We start from the raw sequence: 23,868 nt of genomic DNA on the forward strand, positions 1-23,868 counted from the left end.
CGTGTTTGTTAGCAGTGGTGACTAAATGAGGACGTTTAGTGTCATGTGAGCCTCAGATCTGGCACATTATATATAGTATGTCATTAGATCAGTGATTCCCAAAGATTTTCTGCCCCCCCCCCCCCCCCCCCCCCCTCCCCCCTCCCCATGGATTACTATAAAATCCCCCCCAAAAAAGAAAAAAAAAATCAACTGGGCACACACATTGTTCAACCAGACATAAACCTGTACACATATTTTATTTTCAAACTCCACTAAAGTTTATTTCAGACTTCAGGTTGCAGCAAAACTACAAACTATCTTTACAGTGAAACACTTTTGTGTAACTGTTGTTTTTTTTTCATTCATCCATATCGCTTCCTGCGCCACCCCTGCAATGACACTGCGCCACCCCTGGGGGGCGCACCCCACACTTTGGGAACCACTGCATTAGGCAGTTCTAATTGTGATCTTAGACTGTAAGTTAGAAGTACAAGCATCTGGCATTTTGGTATGATTAACAGTTGCAATGCAGCTGTTTAGAGGAGGGCATTATGGAAGTTCTTGCGCACAATGAGTCAGATTGGAAACAATTTTGTTACTATCAACTTGTAGAAAACAAAGTGGGAGAATCTCGTACGTTTAAGTGGAAAATTCACACAACCTTTGGTTCCAGCTTTACCAGTCATTTTGTAAAGGTTTATGTGGCACAAGTAGCGTGTATTCATTAGTAGCTAGACATGGTGCTCCTTCTCTACGCAACTTCATTTGTGTCACAGTCTTGCTCAGTGGTACAGTTTTTGATTCAGTGTTTCAGTTTATAAAAAAATCTGACATTTAGGTATTTGATCTGCTCATCACCTGGCATTTTGAAAGGATTCTGGCTTCTTGATGACTGGCCTTTTGATCTGTGCATCAATAATAACTTGTCCTCTGCAGTCGGACACTTGTTCTCCCTAGCGTGTAGAGAAAAAGTCGTTTTCTTTGTGCCTTCTTCTTCTGCTCTTTCAAGGACGACCGTGTTTCTCGACCCCACAGGTTCGCACAAAGCCATGCCACTTTTCAATTAGCCGGAAGTTCGTGATATGAAGCTGCAGGGGGACAGATGGAAGTTTTTGTCTGACCGAAGAACTGACTTTCCCTCAGACTCCCGAGTTCTGCTCTTTATTCAGTCATTAGCTTTGTGTAAGACGAGACACCATCCACTGTGGATCTCCTGTCTTTTGTCAGCTGCTGCATGCTTATTTATGAGGATCTTTTCTTTGGGGAACAATAAGGACTAAAGTACTAATAGGGAGGGGGTGGGGGAGATGTTGGATTAAATGCTAAGACGGGTGGGGGAAAAAAAGCAAATGAGAATTTGGAGAGTTCCAGCCTCTAACATAATGAAAGAGCTTTGCAAAAGGATCCACACCCCCTTGTAGTTAAGCTACAGTTTCAATCTTCAATGTATTTTAATACAATTATTTATGCTTAACCATCCCACCCCCCAAAAAAGGCAGCAGAGATTTATATGTTAAATAAATATTACTGCAAAAAATATTGAATAGTGTGCGGCATTCACGCGTACTCATCCTGTCTGAGGGAATATTTTTGTAGAATCTTCTTTCACTGCAAATCCAGCTTCAAATTGTTTGGTCTTCATCTGCACTAGCTTTAGCATTGTAGAGGCTGATTTTTCATTTGCCAGTTCCTTAACTGCTTAGTCAGGGGTGGGGGGAATGAAGAGTGTGTGTAAAGAGTAATTTTCCAGTTTTGTCAAAGATTCTCAATTGGATTTAGGTGTAGACTTTGACTGGTCCAGTGTAACTTGTGAAATTGCTCAGATATTAAATATTCCATTGTAACCTCCTGACTGTATGTTGAGAGTATTCTCAACATACTGGAAGATGAATTTCCACCCAAATCTCAAGCCTTTTACAGTCCAATACTGTTTACTGATGACGTTGGGCGACTAGTTCAAGTGGATTTTTTTGTAGGGGAATCGGGTTTAAAGGGACAGAATTCAAATCCATACAAATAATATCACATTTTCCTCTAAATAAATAAAAGCGTCACATTTTGCTTTCACTTTGCAAATACACACAAAGTGTTTGGTAGGGCATATTGTGTAAAACCGCAGTACAATACATTGACTTGTGGATTTTTACTGTGACAACATGCGTAATTTAAGGAGCGTGAATACAGCGTCGGTGCATCTTGCAGTCTGCGCATGAAGAGTTCTCTGCAAAAACCTTTTTGAAACGAACCAGAAGTGCGAAACGAGGCGTCGGATGTGAGGGAGTCCGAAGCAGGTCTGCCCGGTCGTCGGATCTCGAGCAGACCTCCTCATCCCTCCCACCCCGGTGTCTTCGCGAGAGAATGTAGCAGAGATCACATCTGTGAAAACACATTAGGAGAGCCACCTGCTCTGGTTTCGCAGTCGCCGTGTAAGCATGACTCATGTGCTTGTCCCTGAAAGGCATAGAGACGGACAAGGACTTTTTCTCCTTTTTTTTTTTTTGTAAATACAGTTTCTGAGAGCGATGGATTTTTTTTTCTCTCCTTCAGTGTGTAGACAAAGACAGCAGACAGCCTATTTACAGAAGGGAAATAAACACAAACAAGGCCAGATACAGTGTGGTTGTTGAACATGAAGTAATTAAGTTTCCTACGGTAATTATGAGACAGTTTTGTAAAATTCCAATGTATTTAATGATGTCCTTCTACAAGTCAATACAGCCTTTTTTTTTTTTTATCTTTTTCCCAAAACTTACACCTGCGCGGTCCTGCAAAGGAGACATTTTTTTTAAAAATCTTCTTTTTGGCAGCGTTGAAGGGCTTTCCTTCTTGCGTGTCCGAACTGACCGAGTTGCACATGCTCCATGGTAGCTTTTACAAATAGCCCGTCCAGGCTGGAGGTATGCTTGATGAGCTTTCACAATCTCAGCCCTAGAGCCGGGTAGCAAAGAGGTCACGGGTGGAATTATCTGCTTGAACAAGGGGAGGGGAAAAACGCTGCAATCTGATAGCCGAGGGGCCGAAGAGTGGGGCACCGAGAGAGGGACAGACAAAGACAGCGGGAGAGAGCAGGGGGGAAAGTCAAGACAGACAAGAAAAAGAAAAGGGGTTAACTAAATTTGGCCCCGTTTTTTTTATTTTTATAAGTTGTGTGACTACAGGATGCCTAAAAATCCATCCTAATTTATAGCTGTGTTTTGGAATGTTTCCTTTATTGTGAGAATGTCAATGAAAAGTTACCTCTGTGTCAGACGTTAACCACGTGGGTGATCATTGGGGTATCGGATGGATCTTCTGTGGAATTTCATCTCAAATTCTGAGATTCTACAAAAACAACAAACAAAAAAAAAAAAGATGTACACAGATATACTTTGAAAGAATCAGAGGTGGAAGGCCGGCCAATCACCATTGTCCCATTGCGATATGGGCAAAGGGCCCTCTTTGAACAACCCCCTCCCCTCTCTCTCTCTTTTCATTGACATTTGCTGCTGTGCACCCTTGCTTATCTGCTGTCATTCACCCTCGTGTGCACACACCGTGAGAGAGGAGATACACAAAGTTAATCCACCAATTCAAACACAAGGAGTGTGTCTGCAGGCACCGACGCGGACCGAACACTGTGAGGGAAAGAGCAGCTTTGCCCAAAAGCCCCTTGACTCACGAGCTCGCCCACGCTCGGACAGTCTGGCATCGCGTCAGGCGCCGGTTCCGCACATCGTGCGGAGCTCTGGGATTTAGGTCATGGTGCGGAGCGATGTGTCAGGGGTTAATCATCAACGCCTCCTCTGAAGCTCACAACTCAGGATCTTTCTGAAATGAATCAGATCCCTTCTGCTACCATTACCACACGTCCTTCGGTCTTTGTGTACACACCGAGAAACTTTGGTCTCTCAGTGCCGTAACGGACAGACAGACAGGGTGTCGCTAGCGCCAGCAGTTGTTGTGATCAGCGACGAGATTCTCATGTTGATAAATCGTGAGTGATAGCAACTGAGATTCGCTGCATTAGTTTTAGGACAAAACATGTTCTTGAAACGGAAAAAGCAACAATGATTCATACTGCTGCAAAAACTAATAGAAACTGTTTTGTGTTCTTATCTAGAACATGTATTCGTTGTTTGGATGTGATGGTGTGAAGAAAAGTTTCCCACTTTCTCGATTTTCTGGGATTTTTTTTTTTTTTTGCACATTTTGCCATGCGTCATTGTTTCAGACCTTAAAAACTATTTACTTACGGGTCAAATACAACACAAGTCAACACAAAATGCAGTTTTTATAATAACAGTCAAGCGTATGTGATGACTTGCAGTGGGTCTTTTCCAGCTGTAGAGGAGTGTTGGACTTTTTAAGGTCATGCCACAGCATCTCAATAGGATCCAGGTCAGGACTTTGACCAGGCCACCCCAAAGTCTTCATCTTGGTTTTCCTCAGCCATCAAGCGGTGGAGATGCCGGTGTGTTTTGGCTGGGCATTCAGGTCCTGCAGCAGCAAAACAGTCCCAGACCATCACACTGCCACCATCATGTTTTACTGTTGGTATGATGTTCTCTGTGTGAAATGGGTGCTACTTTTACGCCAGATGCATTAGGACACCCACCTTCCAAAGAGTTCACAGATTGTTTCCTCAAAAGTCTTGGGGATCATCAAGATGTACTCTGGAAAAACTGAGACAAGCCTTAATGTTCTTTTTGCTGAGCAGTGGTTTATGTCTTGGAACGCTATCATGCAGGTAATTTCCTTATGGTGGAGGCATGACCTCTGACCCTAACTGAGGCAAATGAGGCCTGCCGCTCTTTGGATTTTGTTGTGGGGTCTGTTTGTGACCTGTTGGATGAGTCCTTGCTCTGCAGTTGGTGTAATTTTGCTCAGTCGGCCCATCCTGGGAAAGTTAACTGATAAATAATATAAAAAATAGAAGCAAAGAAAACCACATTGATGATCTTTTTTTTTTTCCAATTATTCCAACAGATTGTTATAGCAACACTGATCAGGAATATCACTGTCCTCTTCACAAGTTGTTACTATAACAGCAGCACCTGTAATGTATTGTATGTGTAAAATGTATATATGCAATGTTTAAAGTATAGTGTAAAATATTAGAGGTCACTAAATGAATGTTAGAGGTCACTACAATACTAAATTGCTATGTCTGAGTATTGTCCTAAGTGTTTGAAAGATGTCCTCTGTGAGACACTAAAACATCTGCCAGCAGGCATATAGCTCCAACGTTTTCGCAAACACTGTATGCGTAGTTTCGCGGAACAGTTTTGACATCAAGTCTGACAAATTGTTCTGAATTGGTTATGCAGATCTGTTCACACAGAGAATCTGTCACTGAAATTGATGGAATGTTTGAGAATGCGTATCTCATCTGGACGCCTCCCTGTTTGTTCTCACAAGCCGTTGTAGGGTGAGTTTAACTGGAAGCTTTATTATCTGTGCCAGTCTTGTTTAGGGTTTTCAGTTCTCTGCTGGCTTGTACTTTTTTTTCAAACCCCTTGGTCTCCCACCTCTGTTTTCTTTATGTGTTTTCTCTCTTTTGATCCATCCCCCGTACTTTTCATCGCAGTCAGGACTAGGGCTGAAGTGGTGAGGGACACTTGGAGCTGTTTTGTTCATTCTTCTCACCCCCACCAGCATGTGGGGGGTAACAGGTCATAGGTTCACTGACTTTACTCACTGCTGCCATCTGGTGCTTCACATTGCCCCTCAGGCACACGTATTCTTTTGTTTAAATTAAAATGTTACTTTTAAAGGTCTCTGCAAAGACAAGTGAGTTATAATTTGTGTCATAGAAATAGCAAAATGGTTTGAAGAGATACTAAACTGTTTGAAACCATGTTGCCGTTTTAACCCAACTAATGACATGGCAATGAATTGACCAATTATCGATCCTATATAGGTGTTTGACCTCATTCAATGGGTTATACATTATTGCTGTTTTTCCCCTGTGTAGGTCTGTCCAGCTTCTTTGAGGAGCCGTCACCACAAACGGTGACCACTGGGGGTTCTGCTCGGTTTGAGTGCCAGATTGAGGGAGTACCCACACCTGTCATAACATGGCAAAAAGACAAAGTGACTATCACTGACGAGACAAGGTAAGTTGTGTGTTAGACTGAAGTGCATTTAATATTCTCACGCAGATGTTGTTGGTAAAAGGAGATATGCACAGTGCCTTGCAAAAAATATTTTGTATCATTACAGTCACACATTTTATTTGGATTTTACACGATAGACCAGCACAGAGTAGCACATACTTTTGAATTGCAACGGACGAGAGTCCAGGTTTTTATAAATCTTTAGGGGGAAAATAAATCTGAAAAAGTATGGTGGACCATTTCACTCTGATTCTGCCAGAGGCTCAGGTAGTGTCGAAGACAGGTGTAGAGATCCACCATTTAGCACAGTGTCAGTAAACGTACAGCCAAAGTTACAACAAAATTGTTTAGCTTCATATCGTTGACTGTCCAGACCTGGATCCACTTGAGAATTCATGGCAAAACATTGAAACTGCTCTCAAGACAGAGGCAGAGCTTTTCTTCAAAGACGAATTGACATTTTTGTTGGATGTGCAAAACTACAAAAAACGAACCACAAACGACTTGCAACTAAAGGTTCCACGAAATTGACTGAAATGCAGGGTACATTCTTTTTTTTAGATTCAGATTTTTAATAAAAAATGAATAAAACGCAGTAAAATATGTGTTTTATATTTTTCCTTTTGCTGTTTTTCCCTGCTGATACCGCAGTAAAAGGGTATCATACCCCAGTAATAATGACGAATATCAGCAAGCATATTTTAAAGAGTATGATAACGATCGTTGCAACTAATGTGGATCTACATTTCCTGAGGGATCGACCTTAGTGAAAACAAGACAATGTTACCGTGCAACATTTATACATTTGTGCACGTCTTTGCTGGCAGTGATGTGACCTCACGAGACAAACACTCATCTTTGACGCTCGGTAACTGTCTGCTCCTATTGAACAGTCGTGTTTCTTTCCATCACTACAGCTCAATGTTAGGGTGGTGTAGCCGTGACACTGTATACAATCCTTTAAAAGCTGAGTCGAGGATTTGTTTTCTTTCTCTTGGTCAAAAACTGGACCGGCATAAATGGGGACATCTGAGAGCAGGGCTTGTTTTTAAAGCGACATGTTTAAGAGGGACTTTCTCTTGTGGAAACATAACATGTATGTAATAGTCTTCTGTGTGCTCAAAGAAATTAAAGAAGATGTATAAAGAACTTCAAATGTGTGACTCCTCAAAAGACCTCCCTCGCCAAGGCTCTCAAAAATATTCTCATTTATGGCTTAGCGAAATAGACATTTTGCTGTGGCCCTGGGGTCAGTGAATTTCTTTTCGGTCTTATTACGCAGATTGAACTGTTAATGTCGGCTATATCGCGGCATGACCTCCACACAGCTTGCTGCTTAAAACGTCTTATTGGTGCAGTGTGGCTCTCCCACCCCAGGCAGTATTAATGGGTCTCTCGCAGAAATCAGTCAAAGGATAGCTGATGAAACAGAGGCCTTTTTCTGCTTTTGTTACCTTTTGCTTTTAGGTGATTTTTTTTTCTCACTCAGACCCTCTGCCATCTCTTAGGTATTATCTCCATGTCCTCAATTGCTGTTAACCTTCACCCTCTCCTTTGCTCATCATGTTAATCTTTTCTTATTATTTGCTTGTCCTATTCACAGCCTCTCCTTAGTCACTCTTTGTTTTCAACTTTTCTCACGTCCGCTTTGCATCCGTTAAAGTAGCCATGGTTTGGTCATGTTCTCTGTCTTTGAAAAACCAATACGCTGGATTGCAGCATAAATCATCTTGGGCTTGATTTTTTTTTTTTTTCACTTCCAAAGGTGATGTGTGTGTGCGTGTGCGCCACCAGAATTTTTCTATAGGATTTAAATCTTGTACCTGAACACAGAACTTCTGTTATTTACTTTGAGTTATTCTCTTAACTGTAAGCAGGTGAAGCAAATAACACCTACCTTTTGATAATGCACCTGCTAGCAGGTGGGATTTATTTAATTATTATTTATTTATTTAACATTCCTGAATGTTTTCTCCAGGAACCTGATGAGGTAGAAGCAGAAGAAATGGGCGAGCATAAGACTTTGACTTGGTCAGATCATCTCTTAAACTGCAGCTCTTGTGGGCTGTTCCTGTTCTGCTTTGGTCAGAATCCATCAGAACTGGTTCAAGGAAGGAACAGTGGTTCATGACGGGCCAAGGCTCAATGTTGCATCCAAGTAGCAAGGTTGATTCATGTGGTCTGATCCAGCAGCCAACTGTAGCTCAAATTGCTTTGCTTTTATATAACCCAGGTTCATGTGCATTGCTTAACTTGGGAACCATGTGGCGCCAGAATGCTGTATAGGAGGAAGGTTAAGCCCACAGAGGTAGAGTGACGCTTTGGGCAGTGTTCTGCTGGGACTCCATGACGGCTTTAATCCATTGTATTGCACATCATGCGCATCCTATCATTCAAATGACATTCACAGATGGCCTTTTTCAACAAGATAAGGTACCCTTCCAAAAAGGGGGGAAAAAGGGTTTAATTAGAAGCACAACAGGTTGGAGGTCTTCAATCTGTTTTTCCCCTGGTATCAATCCAATGGGACTCATTGGACAAACGTGCCAACATCTTGTTGCCTGATATCACAGCAGTACATCTTCATGTCCATGTGTCAATGTGTTAGGGTTGTTTCACCAGAAAAGGGAGACCAACACACAGTTAATTTGTTTTAGTGTACAGCTAGTAACTGAAGTCCTGTCAGGTCAAATCTCTATTTCATAAAAAACCAATTTGGAAAACTACAAAACAGTAGAGTTCATCAGCCTGCTGCTTCATGGATCAGTGTACTAAGTCATTTATTGTATTCTCTCTCTTATTCTTTCTGTATTTTTTTTTTTTTTTGCTTTCCTTTTGGAGCAACAGGTTCATTTCTCTTCCTAATGGGGTGCTGCAGATTCTGAAGGTGACTAAAGAGGATGAGGGCTTCTACCGCTGCGTGGCATCCAATTCTGAAAGGAAGAACATCAGCAGCGAAGCTAGGCTCACTGTCACAACAGGTGAGGTCTGCTGCTCCGCTTTGCGGTTTTTCAATAGGGAACCAGGTTCAAGTGGAGTTTTATTTTTTTTTCCTTTTAAGTGTCCTTGGGCTCGGGGTAAAATCCAGGTAGGTGAATAGAGCGAAAGGAGATACCGTAAGAAACATAGCTTGTAAAAACATGCCATGTTGAAATATTGCATTTAGGAGAGCTAGGGCAGCTTGACCAAGTGGGACAATCAGGCACCGCTGGAGAGTCCTGCTTTTCGTTTTAGGCTGCAGCTAAATAAGACGACTGGAATCAAGTAAGTCTCTGACACAGCAGCAATCAAAAGCACAGCAAGGGAGGCGACAGAATCAAGGAAAGAGGAAGGAAAAAAAAGAAAAGCATACTAAGAATACAAAATTATCAGTCAGCACTTGCTGGAACATATCTGCCTATGGGATATCATATCTAACCTTATGCGAGAGTTACATCTGACAGATATATCAATTATTGTCAATATAATTGATTAATAAAACTGCTGAAACACTAAAAACGCAATGATTGAGTCTCCATGTTATTCCTTGAATAGGCTGAACATCAACACTGCGTCAGTTGCAGTGACGTTTCATGTCCCTGGCGCCGTGTCTCAAGGTGATTCACGAGAAATTGTTCACCTTCACCTCAGTGGATCCTCAGAGAGCTGCCCTCTGGTTTCACACTGTGGCACAAGGGAGGTCATCCATCTAAGTAAATCACATTAATGTAGCACTACAAGAAAGGTTGCATGCTGATAATACAATTATAAACTACATATTGGTTTTATTATTCAGGGAGCGTGATATGCTTATCTAATAGGGTAGCTGTGTGTTGTAGTATCTGTTACCAGGGGATATGATTTTTAAAATAATTGCGTGTTTAAATGAGATTAGTTCAAGTAAATCAGTTTAATGAAATTGGATGCCTCATGCAGCTCAAACCAGATGTTTTTGCATATGTTTGATCAAAAGAGCCATACTCAATTTTACATTAATTCAGACTAAGCATTTCCTATTTTCAGTTGGTGACAATTAATAAAAAAATTGTTTCACCGATCATAGTGTTAAAATATTGAAATGATAGCTAAAAACATAATTCAGGAATTTAAAACTTCCAATTGAAAGTGACCTTAATTATATTTGAAATTTATTTGTAAAGTGGTTTAATGACAACACTACCAAATAACAAGGGAATGTGTGCAAATGTCTCCTGTTGAAGAACGTGTTTAAAAAACCTTGCATACAAGTCTAACTAAACTGAAATGTATCATTTCATGTCACTGTAATAATGATTAATTGAGACAACTTGGTGGTTAATAACAGACTTTGGATTAGCTAAATTAAGAAGCTCCTCAATCAAAATTGTGTCTAACAAATTGTTCTTGTGTCAGCTGCCTCAAATACTAACCTTCTGGAATGGAAGAATCTATTTCTATACCTATGCGGGTTAGACGATACCATAGAGAGTTGTTGACTATCAGCTAAAGTATTCCAAGAACTTGAGCGTCAAGAGTTTCCTGAGGGGTAGTGTTACCTGCTGGGTTTCTTCAGCCATGTCCAAAACCGGAGCAGGTGAAGAAGTCAAAGGGCGTTGATGAAAATAGGCATGAAGGCTGATGGTGCAAAATACAGGAATTGTCACACTAAACGCAAGTGTTTTTCCTTTTTCTTTATTTTTTTTTGGGGGGGGGGGGGGGGGGGGGGTCCGGAGGGTTATTTTTGTTTTGCATAATGTAAGTGAAGAAATGGTTCTGTATGTATATCAAAAGTGAGTGCAAAACAAACAGTTCCCATGTACAACACTGTAGCAAAATAAATCAAATTGAAATACGGGACTGTTATGTTAGTTGAAATAGAAATAAGCTCAAATTAAGAACATAGATCACCTTACAATTACATTCCGTGTTGCAATTCATGAAGTAAGATTTCTGACAACCACCTTTCCTCAACAGATCCCACGTTACTTTTAAATTATATTGACTTAGAGAAAATAAAAAAAATGTAAATGTGATTGAAAAGTAAAATATAACATGTTTTTTGATTCCTAAATCACCTTGGGGTTCATAAAATTGATTTGTAAAGCTAATTATTTAGACTAAATGTAGACAGGACATATGAACTGAGAAAGTCAAATTTTTAACATATTCCACTTCAAATACTATCGATTCCTTTTACAGTCGATCAACTTCCTTTCATTTTAAGTCAGATTTTAAGCAGAAGATTATTAGCTATATTTATATATGGTATAATTTTGGGGGTTTAAAACTAAGTTGTTTGACAAATGACTTTCTGATGCATGGTTTCTTATCAAAAACATTTCATTTGCAAAGCTTTACCTTCGATCAGGATGTCACATACAGGATTCATTTACATTTTAATTGCTTGTCCTTCAACACTACTTTGAAATATGTAGTGCTTGAATACATATTTCAATGTATTGAAAATATGCTTTCAATACATATTCAATACATACATATTCAATACATTTCAATACATATTGAAAGCATATTGAAAATATGAAAAGCATATTGCTTGAAATATGCAATATTTCAAGCAATATTGCTTGAAATATTGCTTCAATATTTCTTGAAATATTGCTTCAATATTTCAAGAAATATTGCAAGCAATATTTGCTTGAAATATGCAGAAGTCTTTATTCTGCAAGGGTTCGTTGGCAACATTCATCTTCTATCAGGTTCTTGGCTTTTTCTTCTTACTGAAGATCTCAGTCTCCTGTGGTTACTCAATTGAGTGAGCTGGGTGAACTATTGGCAGTCACAATAAAGGTTGATGTTTAAAACAAATTTACATTATTATTTTATTTTATTTTTTTGCTTTTTGGCCACACTCTAATGTTTCAAAATGTACCAGAGAAGATGGTAAACGTACAAACAACACCATAGATGATGATCGTATGTATTAAATGGAAAGGAAGTTATCCAAACCAACCTGGCCCTGAGTAAAATGTAATTGCCTTCTTCATCTTTTGAATGACTTACACTAGTCACACCAAACCCTGATCACTGCCTGACTCACACAATCAAGCAATCCCTTTAAATAGATTCAGTGTGAGGGGCAAAGAGGAAGGGTAAGACATGTCAAAATACACCCTGATCTCAAAGAAGTCGAGAAACGATATAAATCACATCTATTAGTTCACAAAGGATTGCAAAGACATTTCTACGACTTTGCGATTCCTTCAAAGCACAGTGAGAGCAACAAATAAAGAAAACATTCAATCGGAGTGAACCTTCCTGGTGTGGCTAGCCTAAAGAAATATTACATTAACGCATCCACAATGTCGCAAAACACCCCAGAACAATAACTAAAGCAATGCGTGCCTTTCTCACCTCAGTAAGGGTGGAGTTCCACATGGCAAAGGGCAAAAATCACTACTGACAGGAAAAATAACTCCAAATATGTCAGAATCAGCTCCAAGGTTGTGCACACAAAACAAGGAATTTGACATCTGTTCTGCTCCTACTGCAAAGACTTTTAAAATATACGTACATAAAAAGGACATTTGCCGGTAAAGAGCGGTCACTCATCCACATAGTGTTGCTGATGAGTCAAACCACAGTTGTACCATTTTCTTTGCTGAAGAGTTGATTTGTGACAAATTAGGGAGTTCAGTCATTTGTCAGCAGAGTAAAGAGCAAAGAACTGAGCACACATCCCTGACGAACTCGGGGATATTTTTGATTGACTTGACTGAGTGTAACTCTAAAATCAAGTTACAAAGTGAGAATGTGTTGAACTCTCAGGTGACAAAACACAGAACCATGCCGCAGCTGATTTTGTTCTCCAAGTTAGTTCTGCTGTAGGTGGGATAAAACCATATAAATACGGTCTGCTGTTGTTGACTGCATCGTTTTTGTAAAGGCTGACAAAATATGACAAAATAGGCCTGACATATGTTGAGAGGTAAATTTTGAAGCTACTAAGACACTTCCTTCAGTTAAGTGCCACAGTCTGGTAGAGACCGAGGCATGTTTCAGTTGCTTTTTCTGTCGCAGGGACAATAGTGCTGATTTTCTTTACCTTAAACCAAGGCAAAATCAATAGCGTGATTTGGAATAGACTAGAGTGTTGAAAATAGTCTTACACTTGGTGTCTTTCAGAGATTTGTTAAGCATTTAGTGCTTTGACTTGCATGAATCAATGAACCTCTTCATCTGCAACTGCAGAGAGGTCATGTTTTCAGGTTTTTCAAGAAAATGGCTCGCTGCTTTCATTAAAAAAAAAAAAAAAACATCACGGAGGCACTTAGCAATGCTGTCTGTTTACATTAAACCTCTGTCATATTTAATGTTATCGCCTCGCTCCGTTTCAGTTCCATGAATGGAATAGCTCAACACCCACAGGAACGCTTCAGCAGTTTTGTGTTGAAGTAATAGACTGAAATACTTCAGAAGCTGAGGAAAACCTAAGACATGAACAGGCACTGCTAGAGGTTTTTATTGTTTTTCTTCGGTCTGTTTTCTGCTATGGCTTCTATTTTTGGCAGTGCACTACACCCACACCTATCAGACGCATCACTTTGTAGGCACCCTCTGCTAGAAAGTTGTTGCAAAGGCAGCATGACCCACTTAAAGCCTTTTGCATCACCAAGGTTTGCTGCATGTAATGTCAATGATTAATGCGTGTTTACAGTATGCAAGACCATTTTTGCCGAGATTATTTCTTTCATTAACACTTGCTGGACCTTAGCGACTTTGGTGTGATCAAGAAACGAGTGCTTATTAGACGCGTAGAGACATTTTTCGTTGATTGGCATTCTTTATCGCTAAGGAGGAGTAGAGTTCTTCCGTTGGATAACTGAAACCATTCTATGACCTGATATAATGGTTTACCTTTTAGGGCCCTTGAAAAGCCTTATTCTTCTGTGTAATCTTCTCTTTGGCTCGACCTTCTGGCCAAATACTTTGCACTATCAGGTGTCATAGTCACTGACACACCACCTCCTGTTTCTCCAGTTTCTTCAGTTTCAGCCTTTCAGGTAGTGGCTCATTGAATCTGTTGAGCTAAGTTGAAAGTAAATAACTTTGAATGAAGAAGTCTTTTGTTATCTCACATGTCCAGTGGGAAAAAAAAAAGCTTTTTGGACAAAATGTATATTAAATTAGATTACCTTAGTAGTTCTAGGCTGAAACATTCCAAACATTTCACACCAAATTTAAAGTATGAGATTTTGTCATTTCAATACCTACATTGAAGTGTACTCCAATATTAAAGGTAAAGGTAATTTTATTTATACAACACATTTTCAGCAACAAGGCAATACAAAGTGCTTTACAGGAATTAAAAGGAAATACAAACAAAATAACAAATCAAAGGAAAGAGCAAAAGAAGAAAAAGAATCTAATGTTGATCTAAACTAGGTGCTCCTGTTCAGGGTTGCTAAGTATCCTCTGGTCTAATTTCATTTCTTGGTTGGAAGAACATGAGTCTCAAACATAGTCTGATAATGTTCATCCAAAGTATATAAACTAGATAAACTATTGTTTTTTTTACAGGCTCCATTGACAGCCCAAGCCCAGTTGTAATTGTTGCGCCACCCCAGAATGCCACAGTGGTGCTCGGCCATCCTGCTGTGATGGAGTGTGTGGCACGAGGCCAGCCAAAACCATTGGTGTCATGGAGCAGAGAAGGTAGGACTTTCAAAGAATTTATTTTATTCACAGCTTCTGGTGCTACCTATCCAGTCCGCTTAGTGTCATTCAGTGCCCCGAGGAGTCAGTACCTGCTAGACCTTTCCTTTTTCATGGTGTAACACCAAAACCAAATTAAACCTTAAGCACCCCTAAGACTAACCATATTCACTTTCCTTAAACTTTGTTGATGAGATGAGAAGTTGTAAGTTTGCCTGTTTGCAGTAACTTGGACATGTTTTCCTTTGCACACATGCTAACTGGTAAGAAAGTCACGAATGAGTACCACGACTTTAAAATAACCACATGCTTTTTTTAAGAGTGTGGTTGTTATTACTGCATCTAGACATCTCTGCGAACCCTGTCTAAGAAAAATCAGAGAGCCCCCTGTTGGCCACTTTGTGAGGTTTCCCATCCGATCCTGTCCCGTGTTCTTCAAAGCATTTCCTTTCCGTAACATTTCTCTGGCATTTATAAGACTGAAAAAAAAAGATCTCTGCTCCAGTCAGTTACCAGCAGCTATTTCTCTGTGCTGATTCTCCACATCGCTTTCTCTTTTGATCAGACGGAGAGCCCATTTCCACAGACGTGATCGTCTTTGCCACAAACCTGGTGATTAGGGACACGAGGCGTCACCATGCCGGCGTCTACGTCTGCCGAGCCAACAAGCCCAAAACTAGAGAGTTTGTTTTTGCTGCTGCCGAGTTGCGCGTTGCTGGTAAGAGTAATGTTACACCATTTATATGCTGAGTTTTATCTTGAGATAAGTGAGTGAGGATAGTCCCCATCAGCATCTTCACGGTATTAACAGCCTAATGTAATTTAAAGCATTAATTAAATGGGGAAACTTTCAAAAATGCATTTTTGTCCCAAACAAGTAAGCATGATATTTTGAAAGAGTGGAATGTAAAATAATAATTTTTCTTCTGTGTGTGCATAACAAGGATTTTTAAGCTCTTCTTTAAAAATGCAGTTTGATTCGAGCTGCAACTCTTAAGGGTTCTCCACTTTCTTCTTTAAACAGCCCCTCCAGTGATTGTTCAGCCCCCGGAGTCTGTGTCCCTCTCCAGGGGGAATACCGCCAGGTTTCTGTGCAACAGTTCTGGGGAACCTTTCCCAGTGCTGCACTGGCTGAAGAACGGCCAACCCATTAGATCTTTCAGGCGAATGAAGGTGCAAAGCCCTGGGGTCCTGCTCATCAACCAGCTGGCTCTGGAGGACGCAGGTTACTATCAGTGCATCGCTGAAAACGGGCTTGGGACAGCCTGCGCCATTGCCAGGCTGACGGTCATTGTGAAGGAAGGTCTCCCCAGCCGCCCTCGCCGCCTGACTGCTACGCCGTACTCCAGCACAACGGCCCTGCTCTCCTGGGAGAAACCCGAATACAACACAGACCAAATCATTGCCTACTCCGTGCACTACCAACTCACTGCAGGTTTGTTTTTTGTATTTTTTTTAAGCGGATGTGGTAAGGAGCTAAAAAAAAAATCAATTAAAAGAAATCCACATATTTGATATGAATTTCATTCGTTTTAGGGTCAGATAATGAGGACTCTTCGTTAGCAGTTAGCAACGACACCACAGAGTATCTTGTCAAAGAGCTCCTCCCCCACACTGTCTACACTTTCTTTGTGGTGGCTTATTCGCTCATGGGAGCCAGTCCTCCATCGCTGCCTATAACCATAGAGATGCTTGAGGATGGTGAGTACTTCAACCTTTATAAAAGGCAAATGAAACTAAACTCATAAATAAAGCAAAGAATTACAAAGTAAGGTCATTCTGCTCTCGGATTGAAAAGCTGCATCAGATCCTGCATGCTTTAAGGCGTGTTTGTGTTCCAGCTGCATCCGAGTGATACAGGTGTACTCAGAGGTGGATAGCAATTAGCGAATTTAGCCGGGGTTGGAACACAAACAGATCTTAAAAACTAAAGCCTGTGACATACTGTATGTTCGGCTGCAGGACTTGACAAATGACCAATGCTACCCATGCAAAAAATGCTTTAGATTTTGTAGTTACCTCACTGGCAAAATCAAGTTCACATTCTGTTTTTGCTTCTACAAATGGATCTTTTTTTTTTTTACCAGAACACTGCTGTGTTGTCAAACTCTATCAAACATTTTTGGACTTACTGCGCACGGCAATCAGCTTGTCTTGTCTCCTCCTTTCTGCTTGTAGTTCCGAGTGCACCTCCTCAGCTCTCCGTCGCGAGCACGTCCCCCACGGACATCAGGCTGACGTGGCAGCCGCTGACTTCACAGCACAGCCGAGGGGCTGTTACCCGCTACCGCATTGATTACAGTGCGCTGGATCAGAGTGAGTAATCTTCACTGATGGACAAGCTCAACACTTTTTTTTTGTGACCCACTGAGAATTACTGAAAACTAATTTGTGGAACGTAACACTAATAATTAGAGCTGCAAGCAGTTGGATATGGGTTCCAAGCCCAACCTACCGAGTCCACACCCGGCCCCGCCCTCTCATGAACTCTTAGCATGTCGAGAGTTAAGAATTTGCAGGACAGTGTTAACACTTTCATATTATTTAATACTCATATTAATCAAATTAAAAATGAATTTGCCTTATTGTTTTGTTTCCATTACAAATTATGTTAATGTCAAAGAAAAGAACATAATTTCACAATTGCTGTGTTTCCATTAAATGAGACACGAAATTAAAATCACTCTTGGTCCCTCCACACATCGACCAAAGGTTGGGACACCGTAAGCAACTCATTAAAAGTGTTGCCATTAAAATAAATTCTGCCTATAGATGGTACTAGAAACATTTTTGCTAAAAATTCCTACTTCATCATAAATCTCCTAACATATTTCCAGACCACCATGTCCATATATGGAACAATGCAAACCCTATCCAGTGGATTCTTTTTTTTTCTTTTCTGAGATGCAGAACAAAAACAATTAAACCGACTTCTTCTCGTTACAGGTTGATTCGTTTTACCAGTCCAATTCTCTATGGAGTTTATTTCCATAACAATTTTCCGTAGATAATATAAAGCAGAAACAGCACATCTATTTTAGAAATAATTTGTACAATTCTCTATTGCAAGATAATTATACAAAAAAAAAAAATGTACCTGTCCACTTTCTCTTTCAAAACCCCCTGTGGCCTTGGAGAAATCGGAGTGTGCTCTGTGTTTTCAACAGAGGGCACTGTGTTCTCAGTGGAGCTGAGGGGCAATGAGACTCAGTTGACGCTCAGGGAGCTGCGCCCAAACCAAGTTTACCGACTGAGGATAGCTGCTGGAACCGCTGTGGGCTTCGGCGTTCCGTCTGAGTGGGTCCTGCAGCAGACAATAGTTCGCAATGGCCCCAGTGACAACAGCACAGGTAACAGAATGCCTGACTCACCTGCGTCCCCATTTGCTATGCGGTAATTACTTCATGTGTCATTTTGAAAACCACGAGATACAAAAAGTAGGCAACATGTCACACAGAAGGCTTTTAAATATTAAATATTACCTCCGTTTAGAGGCTCATACCTGTTGTACTCCAAAAATAAAGAAACTGCCTTGATTACGGCAATAAATGAAATAAAAACGATGTTTGAATAATGTTAGGTCATCCTTGTACCAGGACGTTTGAGAGCACTTCATGCTTCAAACTCTTTATTTTTATTTTCTAACAAGGTGTGGCACCTGGTCCCTCTGGTAAATTATAATGAACTTTATCACTAAGCTCGATTGGACAGCAATCTCACCTGACCTAAACTCAGTTAAAGAGCTTTTTGTCAACCAGAAGATGATGAACACACCATAACCGGGCTGAGCAGTTAACCAAATTCATCATTTAATTTTGATTTTGGCTCAGACCGATCACACAAATAACGTAAAAAGCAAAATGACAGTGCTGTGGTGGCGCAGGGGGTTAGCACGCCCCACGTTTGGAGGCCTTAGTCCTCGACGCGGATGTCGCGGGTTCGACTCCTGGTCCCGACAACCTTTGCCGCATGTCTTCCCCCCTCTCCTCACCCTCCTTCCTGTCTGCCTACTGTCGAAAAAATACGAGCCACTAGCGCCGCAAAAACTCTTCGGAGAAAAAAAAAAAAGCAAAACGATATATTTTAAAAGTTGTATCGGCATATTTCAACGAGCTGAGTTGAAGGGGGAAAGTGTTGTAATGGGCTAATCTTCACTTTTTTAAATAAAAAAAAAAATAATCTTTTTCCAGTGATTTTTGCTCCTTCTGAGCTGAAGGTCAGAACCAGAGTGACCACTCTTAATGTGACATGGCAACCCTCACCAAATCACACGCTGGTTTCTGGCTACAAGCTCTCCTATCGGGAAGCGGAAACTGATGGGTTCTCCATCAGAGACAGAACGTCGCACGCACACACCGTCAGGCTTCGGAAGAAGGCGAGGCATCACCTGCTGACTGGGCTCGGTAAGATGTTAGTCGTTTCTAAAATCTAACAATGCGCCGTTTTGACAGATCTCTGTACATTTGTCTTGTATCCGAGAAAATGGAATACTACTTTAAAAGTATGTCTCTCCGGGTTTTTCCTCTGCGTTTTATTAGCTCCTGGCCGGCAGTATGAGGTGAGGGTCTGGGCATTCGACAAGCAAAAGGATGGAGCAGCTGCAGTGTGGAAGGGAAGGACGGATAAGATCCATGGTAGACGTAAGACTTCCTTTAGAGGCATGCATCTCTAAACAGTAAAAGAACCCAACATGACGTCTCCATGTTGATGACGCCAGAATAACATTTGCACTTTCTGGCGTTCAAGGGAGTCATGGTACGCTTGTGTTGCAGCCTCTGGGCCGTCCTCGTCCCCTCCGTTGCCCCCCAGCAGCATCCGAGCCACGGCCAACGGCTCCACCTCCATCTGGCTCCGCTGGGAGAAACCTCGGTTCATCAACGTGCGCATCATCAACTACACGGTGCGCTGCAGCCCAGCAGGAACCACCAACGCCTCTCTTGTCTCTTATTACACCAGGTCGGAAGATCAGGATGAGTATCTGAGACAGTTTTCAGTATTGTTAAAATAAAAGTTACAATTTTTATATATCCAAATATGTTCGAAAAAACGCACAGGGCCGTCGTAAGGTGTTCCGGTTTTTCCACTTGGCTGCATGTAGAACAAATTTAAGGAGAGAGATGGGGATTCGTGTTTGAGACTTGGACTCCAGTTGCACATAAGTCTCAAAAATAATGACTTTAGATGTGACTTGAACTTGTTCCCTAGAGGATGTGATTGTTTCGTAACAAGTGAAGTTCTCTTTACCTTTCTTCCTCTCTTCTATCTTTACCTCTCTCTTTCCCTTTTAACTTTTTGGCCCACTTATCTTCCTTTCTTTTCTCTTTTTCCCCTCTTTTTTTTTGTCAGTTTCCTACTTTTGGAGGAACATAGGAAACTACTACTACCAATTGGCATTACAATTAAATGGAATGCCAATTCCAAAAATGTAAAAAAAATGTCTCTTGGATCGAGTGGTGTTTGGTCCACTTGGCATACAAATATGCATTCGAACCGCGCCAGAGTTCACCTCAACCGAACCGAGACCTCTGTTGGCAGGCCAGAGTTTACTTTTTTTGGTCTGCATCAGACGTTGAGTGCGCATTCACACCTCCCCAAACAAACCAGACTTTTTAGGCCAATAAATTAGAGTTTTGATTCAAGCAAACTACACGGGGCTGGCAGAAATGCATCCTTTGAGTTCTAAGGATCATCTAAACTCATTCTAAACAACTTTTTCCACTAAATCTCCCCCAAATCCATCCTAGATGTCCATAAATCATGTAGACATTGCTCAGACTTATTTTTGACTAAATAAAATGCTCCATAGGAATCCCAACAACTACAGAATATCATTAATTTAAGGTTTTGTGTGAGGAGAGAAAACATGAAAACTATGCACAGCACATTGTGTGGTCGTTGACTGACTTGTTGATGTTTTGCAGTTCTTCTTTGGAGATCCTGCTCAAGGGGCTGAGGCCTTTCACTCACTATGAGCTGGCAGTGCGGTCCAATGGAGTGAACACTGCAGGACCCTTCAGCAGCACCATGGTGGAGGCCACCCTGCCTGACAGTGAGTATCCTCAGAGCAGTACAAATATGACAAGTATGAACTTTCTTGCATGCACTTGGTGGAAAGAAAATGTTTTTTTTTTTAAAGTCTCAGCTCTTTATTTTTATTTTTGGGCTCTATTTGACGCTAACGCTCATACGCAGCTTCCTTTGGGCGAGTTGATTAAAAAAATCTAGTTGATAATGTCTCTTGATGAGAAGCGGCAAGTGACGGAGTCGGCGAGCGTTTTTTTTTTTTTTTTTTGAAGTTGATCTTTTTATCTGTTCCAGTAAAAGTTAAGTTGACCTTGCTCTTTTTTTTTTTGGAGGCCCGAATAATCTGCACTGTGTGTACCTCTGGCAGTTTGATGGATCATGTTATATATGGAAGTAATTATGTGCAGAGAGCAAATGAACTGATCAGACGGGGATTCGCGGTTGGCAGTTGTTGCTAATAACTGACTGACTAATGACGCGCTCAGGTGTGGAAATGGCCAATGACCCCTGTTTGCTGAATTGGAATGAGGGGTGGGTTATATCGTTATAGCGCCGGCTAACCTCTTCACATTCTCCTCCAACGTGCGTCATCACCTAAGCCTCTCCCTGTCCCCCCCCATTGCCCTCATAGTATATCCTCTCTTGTACCCAGGTGGCAGGGACATGAGGACACAGATGGCTATCACACAGCGAGTCAAATCCCCCACCAAGACAATAAACACTCCCCAGCTGTGTGAGGCCTCATTTCTGGGCTCTGATGACTTACCTGATCCTCTTGTCTCCCTCAGGGCCGTCCACGCCACCCGAGGAGCTGCAGCTGAGAGCTCTGAACTCCTCGTCTGTGCTGGTGAGTTGGCGCCCTCCGCTGGAGCCAAATGGCATCATCGTCAGCTACAAGATTTTGTACACCGTCAACCTGAGTGAGCCTGAAGACGAGTGGAGGAATCTCTCCGAGGGTGGTATGTTCTCTAGTAACGATTGCGCGTTGAAACATGTTCATAGTGGAGATACTGGATGCAGCTGTTTGTGTCACAGCTGGTGTCGCTCATGTTCTCTTTCTCAGGGGGCATCTTTAGTGTGGAGGTCCACGGTTTGTCAGGGGGAACTCGGTACTTCCTTAAAGTGGGAGCTTCCACAAAAGTGGGATCAGGGCCTTTTTCACCCGTTATGGATGTTCAGACTCCCCTGTCCACATATGGTATGAATATTGCTTCTCTGCTTCAGCTAAACGCCCCACAGTCCTGCCCTGCATCACTATCACTATCACTGCCACATGACCAACCTCCTCCACTCCCCTTCCTGAAACACAAATGGCAACAAGATGGAAAATAAACGTTGATGTCGGCCCAGTTTTAGTTATCGATAACGATACAAATGCTGTCGTGCGTCCTTAGTCAAAGTACAAACTCAAAACTATCTGAGTGTTTGGGGCAAGACTTGAAGTTTAATGTTAAATTTAATGCTCAATATGTCTGAGCTTGACCTGGTAAATTATAATATTCTTTCCTAGAAACTCTCATGTGTAAAAATTTCACTTATTTGTGAAACAATTGAGAATTGTGCACTTCTTTGTGTTACGGTCTATCACATAAAACATCAATGAGAATGTTTGAATACTTTATGCAAGCATTGAGCCAGGACCATAGAGACTGTCTAACAAACAAAATGGTCTTTCACTTTTCCTTACCTTTTACTTTGAAACTTTTCGAGTGAACAGAGGAACACAGAGTAACACTCTTGTTTGCATGTGAATGGAAGTGGAGATGTGTGGGTGGCTGAGTTTTCCTGCCATCTGTTTTTTTTTCCTCTTCTGCTAATCCACACTGCCAATATGAATGAATATGAACAAAGGTCTGCTCTCCACAAGTCGAATGCAGCCAAATATCTCGACGATATTAACGTTCCCCTACATGAAAAATAAGTCCATCCTGTCTCAATTGTGCTGATTTCAATTTAGCCATCATTCCAGCCATTGCAGCGTTCCCTAAAGCTAAAATAAAAAAATGTTTCTAGTGATTTATAAGTCAAATATGAAACTCGGTAGCAGGATCAAATATTTTCTACCTGTCTTCTGTGCTACGTTGTAAAATTTGTATGTTTAGCCTAATAAACATCCTAATTTTTTTTCTGCTTTGCCTGTTTTACCAGAGCTGGACATTCACGCAGTCACAGGCATCATAGTCGGCGTTTGCTTGGGACTTATTTGCATCCTCCTCTGCATGTGTTTCAGCTTTCGAAACGGCAAACCCAGGTCAGTGTTTACACTCTACGCATGTTTTCTATTTTAGCTGCAATTCCTAAGAACGCCCTGAAGGTGGACCTCAATAAACTTTAGTCCAACTAAAAGGGGGATTCAGCTAAAAAAGTGAAACTTCTATATTTGACAGCTCTTTAGAAAGATGTGCTAGAAGCATTTATTTCTGTTAGTTTCGATACATATGGGTTTTAGTAGATGAAATCATACAAATCAGTCTCTTCAGAGATTTTAATATTGCATAAGACGGTTATAAAAGCGTTGCTCGCAACGTCAAACAGCTCTGCGCTTCCTCCTGAGTTTGTGATTTTTAAAGTAGAAAAAAAAAGTGGGAGATGCTCTTGGTTAGAACATCAAGTCGGCTCAGATAGCTGATTCTTCTTCTTCCACTTGGGGCTCTTACAGTCTTGTCAGTTTTTCCATTATGTAGATTTCTTCATTAATTCCAGCGAAATCGGTTTAGAGTCTCTGCTTCTCTCTGTCCCAATTTCTCTGTTATTGCAAGTCTTCATTAGAATTTCAACTAAATATGTATTATTCCTGAACAGAAACATTCAAAAGCAAATTACATGCAAGAGTTTTTCTTTTGTATTACATCTTATCAAAACAGTTTTATCTTTGAACATGTCTTGAATATATATGATCATGGGTATTATCAATCATTTTACATGTTCATCAGCATAGAAGGCTCCTATGAAAAATGTACTCTTAATTTAGGGGAGTGAGAAAAAAAAAATGTGTATATATATATATATGACGTTTTCCATAAGAATTCCCTCTACTTTGATATTTTTTCACATACATCGCTATATACCTGTTTATTATTTCAATATTTCCTCCTCTTTCCATCTTTTCTTTTACATTGTCACTTGAGTGAGTATA

The 23,868-nt window shown here is 40.9% G+C and overlaps 1 protein-coding gene across 1 annotated transcript in view; it reads left to right on the forward strand.

Moving 5' to 3' along the window:
* LOC116718929 (immunoglobulin superfamily DCC subclass member 4-like) overlaps positions 1-23,868 on the forward strand; it is a gene marked incomplete at its 5' end in the record, with an annotated part of 36,247 nt that overhangs the window by 3,128 nt on the left and 9,251 nt on the right. Inside the window, 15 exons of the mRNA XM_032561231.1 lie at positions 5,936-6,077; positions 8,919-9,058; positions 14,574-14,708; positions 15,274-15,426; positions 15,733-16,143; positions 16,245-16,409; positions 16,887-17,024; positions 17,876-18,058; positions 18,899-19,111; positions 19,247-19,348; positions 19,481-19,664; positions 20,630-20,757; positions 21,521-21,691; positions 21,796-21,930; positions 22,881-22,983. Of these exons, the coding sequence (XP_032417122.1) occupies positions 5,936-6,077; positions 8,919-9,058; positions 14,574-14,708; positions 15,274-15,426; positions 15,733-16,143; positions 16,245-16,409; positions 16,887-17,024; positions 17,876-18,058; positions 18,899-19,111; positions 19,247-19,348; positions 19,481-19,664; positions 20,630-20,757; positions 21,521-21,691; positions 21,796-21,930; positions 22,881-22,983 (2,503 nt within the window). The remainder of the gene's footprint in view (positions 1-5,935; positions 6,078-8,918; positions 9,059-14,573; positions 14,709-15,273; positions 15,427-15,732; positions 16,144-16,244; positions 16,410-16,886; positions 17,025-17,875; positions 18,059-18,898; positions 19,112-19,246; positions 19,349-19,480; positions 19,665-20,629; positions 20,758-21,520; positions 21,692-21,795; positions 21,931-22,880; positions 22,984-23,868) is intronic.

The sequence above is a fragment of the Xiphophorus hellerii genome, chromosome 4 (genome assembly GCF_003331165.1).
Source record: "Xiphophorus hellerii strain 12219 chromosome 4, Xiphophorus_hellerii-4.1, whole genome shotgun sequence".
NCBI classification, from domain to species: domain Eukaryota; kingdom Metazoa; phylum Chordata; class Actinopteri; order Cyprinodontiformes; family Poeciliidae; genus Xiphophorus; species Xiphophorus hellerii.